The sequence below is a fragment of the Hydra vulgaris genome, chromosome 04, assembly GCF_038396675.1.
Source record: "Hydra vulgaris chromosome 04, alternate assembly HydraT2T_AEP".
NCBI classification, from domain to species: Eukaryota; Metazoa; Cnidaria; class Hydrozoa; order Anthoathecata; family Hydridae; genus Hydra; species Hydra vulgaris.
The window spans coordinates 42,403,548-42,412,500 of NC_088923.1; the positions used below are offsets into that span (position 1 = coordinate 42,403,548).

An 8,953-nucleotide genomic window follows, 5' to 3' on the forward strand; every position below is an offset into this window, starting at 1 on the left:
TAGGGGGGCCACCTCAAGTCTGAAACTTGCAACAAGACCCTAAACAGAAGGAAAAAAAGTTTTTCAAAAGTATGTCATGTTGGGTCTCAAAAGAAGCGAAACTTTATAAAAATTTCAAAAATAGTTATCATTTTTTTGTTAAAAATACCTTGAAAAAATTTTTTGACAAAAACATGAAAATAAAGGTTTTTTTTAATTTTTTGTTAAAGAATAATAATTTTTATGCAATAAAACTTAGAATAATAATTCTTCTGTAAAATTTTGTTATTTTTGAAATTTTTATAAATTTTTGCTTCTTTTGAGACCCAACATGTCATACTTTTGAAAAACTTTTTTTCCTTCTGTTTAGGGTCTTGTTGCAAGTTTCAGACTTGAGGTGTCCCCCCCTAAATCTCATTCAATTTTGAAAAAATTTAACAGGGTGTCTTGTGAGAACCAATAAAAAGTTTTAAGAATAGGGACAGATCACTTTTTTAATGTATGGGGCGTTGGATGCACCCTATTGCTGCCCCATCCCAAATCCTCAGTCCATGTAGCAGCACTCTGCTGCGAATCAGGCTTTTTGTCAGTCGGTGTATGTATTGAAGCCCCCGGCAGCAGGTTATTTCAGTATGGCATCACACTGCTCACCTAAATCTGCAGTATTTTATATATATATATATATATATATATATATATATATATATATATATATATATATATATATATATGTATATGTATATGTATGGGCAATTCCACAGCGGAAAATGAAAAAGTAGTTGAATTTTATTCTCTTTTTGGTCAACTTTTAGCAAACGAATATTGATGTAGACACATAAAAGTTTATTTAAATTAAACCTTTAGTACTAAAGTTAATTTATTTAAGTCATTTTTATGCGTCCGAAAGTTGCGGTTTTTCTGATTGTCCCATGATAAAAAAGGTATCATTGTAAAATGTTATTTTAACCATGAATTTATTTGCATAATCGAAATTAAATTAGCGTAAAAATGGAGCTAACATGGTTAAATTTTATACTTTATAAAATATATATATTTAAAGAAAATAACGAAAGAACTTTAGCAATTATCATGTAACATAAGTTAACAAAAACATGATAAAGTTTTGTTTTTTCTAAAATTTAGTTAAAAACTCAAGTCTTTTAATAATATATGCGAAAGAATATTAAACATGATGTTATTTCATTTAAAGTTTTGAATAACGATGCTTAGTTAAAGCACATTTTTATTTTAAACTTGTGTTATGTAAGTTAAAACTACATGCATTTACTAAAGTTCAGACGCTTTTTCGTTAACAAAAATGAATACGTCACAAAGTAATTATTATTTTGTTTAAAGTTCTAACTGAAACTTTTAATATTCTTTCGCATATATTATTAAAAGACTTAATTTTTTAACTAAATTTTAGAAAAAACAAAACTTTATCTCTGTTTTTTTATTTGTTTATGTATTCTTATTTTAGTTGAAGTAAATAAACAAATAAATAAAAATAAGAATTATATAAATATTTGTATTTAAAAAAATGATTTATTTGCTATTCTTTTAATGTAAAAAAAATCAGTTAGAATCTTTTTTTTTTTTGTTTGAGTAAAATAAGCATTTGTAAATGTTATTATGGGTCATCCATAAAGCACGTCACCCTATATTTGTCATTACTTAGCCCATTTTCTCCTGCCACAAACAATCACATATACCTGAACCTCTCTCCTTTCCAAACTGTGATAGCAGTTTTTTCGTCAAAAAAATTTTAAAAGAATATTTTGCAGCATTTTAAAATATCAACTTAATGAAAATAAGGCAATACGTAAGGAGTGTAAGTAAAAACTTCGACAAACTAAAGATTTTATTATTTAAATGACTCAAATAAGTATTAATAAATATATAATACTAAAATAATTTTTTAAAGTTGCTCTTGGTCTTGCGGAAAAACTGTTTCAATTTGATAACTTTAATAAGTGTTATGAAAAATCGTTCAGGAAGAGTGCCACCATTTTTTTTTTAATTTCTTTTGTTAATTAATTTTAATGAATGAGTTCAATACTTTTCAAATTGTTTTGTTACATAACTCAAACACTTAATAAATAATCCCTGATAAATATCGCTCGTTAACGATGTAACATAAGTGATGTAACGTAAGTTATATATATAGTATTAAAAAAAACAGTTTATTTTCCTTAGCCGGTCACCTCTGATAAAACTACATATTTTTTATATTGGCATATATTTCTTAACATCTTGTAAAAGTTTCTAATACAAACTGCTTTACTGATTTGCAGAAATCTAAAAGTTGAAGCAATTTTTTTACCTTATTTTTCGTGTAACGTAAGTTAAGTGGCATTATCAGTAATAAGTTCGCCCTCTTTTGGCCAGGCTCAAATCTTTTTAGCTGATTTTTTTTTTAGACTAACAGCTTCATACAAAATAGCTAAAAGTTTAATTTACAGTTTAAATAGGCAAATAATTGATTAAGTTGTTGTGCGTGTAACATAAGTTAAAAATGGAATCGCCCATATATATATATATATATATATATATATATATATATATATATATATGTTTAGATAAGCCGTGTGATGTCCAACTAAAATAGCTTGGTGCCGCGAGCTTCAGTACATACATCGACTATCTTAAAGCCTGATGCTGCAAAGAAGTGCTAACTGACAATTAGGCATCTTTTCTTTTTCATTATTCTTTGTTTTTTTCTTCTTTTTCTGAAAAGCCATATCCCATAAAGATAACCAAAACTAGTAAGCATATGCATAACTAAACAGGTATTATTATTTTATATATATATATTTATAATTAGAAGGCTACTACAGATGAGGAGGCTACTTGTGGTTATAACCCTCTCTCAACTCTATAACTCGGAAACACGAACCTTGACGAACAAGGCCGCTGCACAGAGAAACATATAATATATGTATATAACATATAATATATATATATATATATATATATATATATATATATATATATATGTACATATATATATATATATGTACATATATATATATATATGTACATATATATATATATGTATGTATATATACATATTTGTTGCATTTTTTCTTTTTGTAATTTATTTAAATAAACAATCATAGAAAAAGAGGATTTTTTTTGTAAATATTTTGTGTTTTTTTAATTATTTTATTATATATATACTTTTCTTATTTTGGTTACTTTTTTATTTTTTTATTTTTTGAGTTTGATAATAAAAAATATTTTTACCATTTATTTAAACTCCTTCCATTAGGAAGTGACTCGGGCCCCAGTCTCGGCCCGGCTAAAAATTAGAGTTTTTGCAAACTGGGCCCCTCCAAAAATTGTAAGATTTAGCAGGGGTTGACAGTTAGGGCTAGAAGAAAATTTATAATACTTTATATATTATAATTTTATATTTACATTTACTATTTATTAAATACTGGCATATATTTATATATTTTAAACTCTTATTTACTTTCAACATGGTTGAAAGCAACCTCTATTATGTTATGAGTTAGTTTAAAATAAAGGATGGGGTTTAAAAGCAAGGAAATGGTTAACTGAAGACTTAAATATTTGTAGGTTGTATATAAAAGGAAAACATAAAGATGGGTAAGAGTTATAAGGGCAGATTAGTAAAGAACCTTGTATTAAGTAACGTTTGTTAGAGAAGATTAAAGTGATTTAGGTATTAGCATGTGGAGAGGTAGCAGCTTTAGGATTAAATAGTAAAGGAACTAGTAAGATAAATTGAAGAGAGTGCCTTACATATTGTATAAATGAGCTTTAGTTAAGAAAAAGAAAATGCTCTAGATTGTTTATATTAGAGAAACAGCATAAATAAGGAAAGCTTGAAGATGATGATGATGATGATAATGATGGTGATGATGATGATGATGATGATGATGATGATGATGATGATGATGATGATGATGATGATGATGATGATGATGATGATGATGATGATGATGATGAAACCTAAAGCCTGACGATGATCATCATCATCATCATGATCATAATCATGATGATAATGATGGTGATCATGATGGCAATGACGATTATGACGATCATGTTGATCATAATGATGTTTTTATATGCGGGCCTTGTTTTAAATAAAAAATGCTTAACGTAATAGCGTAATGTGAATTTGGCGTTATAAAATTCTCTTTATTTTTTTATTTTTTAAAGACATAAACTTTTTAAATTACTGAAATAATACTAATTACTGCAAAACAAGTTAAATCTTATTTAACAGCTTTTTTATTATTACTATAAGGGAATGTTTATCTTTTAATGTTAAATAATTAAGTATAATATTATATTTATAAAATTTTTTGATATTGATAAATTTCTTTCTTTTCTCTACATTTGCATAAATGAATATATTAATTGAAATATATTAAGTTTATGAATTGTTTAATAATTATTTCTTAAATTTCTAATTGCTGCTTTACAACAAAAAATGATTTTTTATTTAAATAAAATTAGCAAGTAACAAATAAAAAAATTACGTTAATTCATTTACTTTATTTATTAAAAGTTTATTATTTTATTAATGATTTTGTTGTGAAAGCAAAGATTTTTTTTCCAAACATCATTTATTAAAATTATCTTGCTGTATATATCGTTTATTAAAAAATAATCGATTTAACTTGCGTTATAAAAACAAAATTTAACTTGAGTTTTGTGTAAATTTTTGATGCAGCCGTTTATTTAAAATTTAATTTTGAGTAAAAAATGTTAAGGAAGAAAAACCGAAAAAATAATTGTGATAAAAATAAGCAAATTTTTTTTAAGAACAAATAATTTTTAAATATTGAACAATATTTACTAATATTTAAAAATAACTTTGACAGTTAAGTTAAAACCCAAGCATTAACTTTAGTTTTAATAAACCTAAAATATTTTTTAAATCAAAATTAAATTATGTATTTTTTAAATCGAAATTAAATAATTTTTTTTTTTTAATCATATTAAAGTTAAAAAATTGCTTCCTTTATCTTACCGCTTATAGAACAATTTAAAAGTTTAAAAATAATAAATAGTTGCTTAAACAAAATTGCTAACTGCTTACGTAAAATTGCTTAAGGCGTATGTAAATCGCTCTACGCGTATGGCTTTAAAACAAGGACTGCATATGTGTGCAAATATGCATATATATACAAAATAAAACATGAATTTTCAATAAAAAAATATAATTTAGGATGTATAAATGTTTATGCAGCCCCGGCTGTATTTTATCAAACCCAGCCTCATCCCCAGTCAAATTTAAACCACGGTCACTTCTTACCTTCCATGTCAGCTATTTACGACCAACATGACCAACTTGTAAACAATTTTCAACAAACATGACAACTATTTGCAACCTTTTGTATGTCATTAAATTATTTGCAATCTTTTTTATGTCATTAAAGATATTTTTTTATCATTTTCATTCAAAGTATTTTCCTAATATTAAGGATGGTTCTAGTTCGTCTTAAACCATGCGGAACACAAGGAAAAAATATTTCTTATAAAATGGTTGAAATAATGTGGGAAGATATTGAACAAAGAATTCGATTAATAGGGGTGATTTTTTTTTTTTTTTTTTTAATTTTGTAGGATCTATATTATTATTACTTTTATTATTATTATTAATATTATTATTGTTATTGCCTATATTATTATTGTTTTTATATTTATTAAATGTATAAATATAGTTTATAAAGTATAGTATTAGCAATTTGAAATTTTAACTGATGTTTTGCAGAAAGAAACCATTATTTTCAGTAATTGCATGTGTGTAAAAACTTCACCAGAGCTGAAAACTTTTGCTTGCAAAAATTTTCAGCTCTGGTGAAGTTTTTACAAATATATTTAGCAATTTATCAAAACATTCTTTTGATAAATTGCTGAACTTTATCTCTGCATAAAACTGTTAAAATAATTTGTGTCAAACTCTTTTGAAATGGCAATAAATACTGACACCTATTGGCTGCCAAATGTGTGACAAAGGAGCTAGCAAGCAAAGTAGTGAGATGTTGTTTTTAATTTAAATAACTATAACCCAATAATTTAAAAAAAGAAGTTGTCCATCTATAGTCATAGATAGTTGAATAGAAACAATAAAAAAGTTGTCTATCTATTGTCATAGATAGACAAGTCACTTGTCTATCTATGATTATGTTTAAAAGTATGAAAGTATGAATACCAAAAGTTAAAAAATAATTGTTAGATTTATTGGACAGTTTAGACTGACAGTGCTTGAAATACTTATTTCAATATATATAAGCAAGACTATATATATATATTTTTACCATTGCAAGACTATATATATATATATATATATATATATATATATATATATATATATATATAATATATATATATATATATATATATATATATATATATATATATGTAATATCATGCAAGACTATATATATATGCGTGTGTGTGTGTATATATATATCATATATTTATAGCATATGGTATTTTCATAAAAAGAAGATAAAAACAAAGAATAATAAAAGAAAAGATTGCTACCCCATACCAAATCTTCAGTTGATGTAGCAGTATTTCTTTGTGGCAGCAGGCTAAAATATAGTCGATGTATGCACTGAAGGCCCTGACATTATTATCTAAACCCGCATTTATAGTTATATGTATACAGTGCTTTCAAAAAAAATAGGCGCAGTAAAAAATTGAATACATTTTCTTTTTCAAGACATAAAATCTCATCCATATTTCCTAAAGACTTGTTTTTTTTTGTTTTTTTTTTGTTTTTTTTTAACAAAAGGAAAATTATTTCTCTACAACTAAAATGTCAGCAACAAGTTCCTATATAGTTACATTTTTTTTAATAATTTACTATTTTCAAAGGAATACAATAACCATACCAGAAAAGATTTCTAAAAAATAGGCGCATAAACTTTTTAATTACTTATGTTCTACTTTCTTGTCAACCCAACTGTTATTCATAATTATTTTATTAATTTATATGTTAGTTTGACAATTAAACATAAAATGTTGGATAAAATTACTTATAAAGACCAGTTTAGTCACATTTCATAGTCACACAAGCCTTTTTAAATGTGTTGGTATTTGGGGCTGCTTTAATTTTAATGGTGTAGGAGTGTGTAACATTTATACAGCTCGAATCAACCAACATACATATATAGAGATGCTAGAGAACTGCATGGTTCTATCAGTGGGCATGCTGATTGATCAAAGCGAATGGTGGCAATTTCAACAAGATTTGCCTGCTTTCACAGCTCGTACAGCAAAAAGCACATATCTCTTTAAAGAAGTAAGATAAAACAAAGAGAAAAACTGTTTTAGAAAGTATTTTTATTCTAGTTTTTAAATATATAATCAGTTGTTCTCAATTAAACCATTTCTTTTGACTTTATCAACTAGGCCCTGGTATAGACTGAGCTAGGCTCCATATGAGCTCAATATCAATTTTATTAATACTTGATTCTAGAACGTAATTTTTTAAGATTTGCTGCATGCCAATTATTCTTGTAGACAACGCCTTTCAAAATACTCCAAAAGTTTTCGATAGAACGACATTCTGGCAAGTTTGCAGGGTTATCCGCTTTCTCAACATAATGCACGTTTTCCTTGTTTAGGTACATGATTACTGTTTTTGCATAGTGAGATGATGCTAAATCTGGACAGAATACATATGCACCATCTGAATGATACTTATTGATGAATGGAGTAAGTCTCTTCTTAATACATTTGTTTAAATAGATTTTTTGATTTACAGCCAGTCCACTTGGTACAAAATAAGGTTGAGAATTCCATTTTCAGAAAAAGCAATCCATAGAAGTAATTTCTTTTGAAACTTTTTTTTGTTTGGTATTTAACTGTAGATGGAGTAGATTTTACATCACTAGTATAAAATATATTATTTCCATTGATACTGGAGTGATTTAACAAGAAATAAGACTCATCGTCAATGATTGGTTTACGATTTTTGAATTTCTGACACAATCGACTGCACTTAGTTCTAGCTGCTGCTTTTTGCTGGTCAGAGCGTTTTGGAATCGTTATTTTTTTTCTTGATTTAATATTTGTTCTTTTTTTTAATGTTTTACTAATGCGTTGCTGAGTACAGTTGAACTTTTTAGTTGCCTGTCGTTGAGAAACTCCGTCTTTATGGTCAAACATGAGTTTGAGCCTTTTAATGTTTGTCCTGGTCATTTTTTTTAGCTTTTTTCCTTGAACTCTTTGGTGCCCAGATTCACTTTCAGCACGTTTAACTATCTTGTAGATAGTACTTTTAGGTATATTCTCAACTTTAAAGTGGTTATAAGTGAATTTTTTACCTGCATATTTGTAATCTAAATAAAATTCATACACATGTTTTCTTATCTCTTTTTGTTTTGAATTTATTTTTTTATTCATTTTTCTATAAAAAAATAAAAACACATAAAATACTTAAAAACTAGAATAAAAATACCTTCTAAAACAGTTTTCCTATTTTTAAAGTCTTATTCCTTTAAAGAGATAGGTCTTTAAATCCAGTCTCGTTTTTTAGTTGTCACCCGTTATATAAAATACCAGCTTAGATGTTATTTTTGTTGCTTTAATTTTTTATATGTTGCAGTTTTTTATTGATATTTTTTGTTATTATGTTTGATGTACCTTTTTATATACAATTTTTATGTTTTAGTATGCCATCCAGTATCCAAGATTTGTTTAAAAAAGATTTTTCTTGCAATTAAAATAAAATTTATTCAATATCTTCTTTAGTTTTTTATTTTATGGTAGTTTAAATAAGCTTTAAGCAACAAAACTTTACTGCGCCTATTTTTTTGAAAGCACTGTGTATTAGACCATTTCAAAAGTGTTTTAGGGACAGCTCAATTGTTATTTTGAAAAAAGAAATTTTTTCAAAAGTATGTCATGTTGGGTCTTAAAAGTAGCGAAATATTATATAAAAATTAAAAAATGATAATTTCATACTACAATTATTATTTTAGAT

At 25.9% G+C, this 8,953-nt stretch overlaps 1 protein-coding gene across 1 annotated transcript in view; it reads left to right on the forward strand.

The window, feature by feature from the left end:
• LOC101239296 (ubiquinol-cytochrome-c reductase complex assembly factor 1) overlaps positions 1 to 8,953 on the forward strand; it is a 52,115-nt gene that overhangs the window by 33,089 nt on the left and 10,073 nt on the right. The window contains exon 5 of the mRNA XM_065796390.1: positions 5,439 to 5,547. Within this exon, the coding sequence (XP_065652462.1) occupies positions 5,439 to 5,547 (109 nt within the window). The remainder of the gene's footprint in view (positions 1 to 5,438; positions 5,548 to 8,953) is intronic.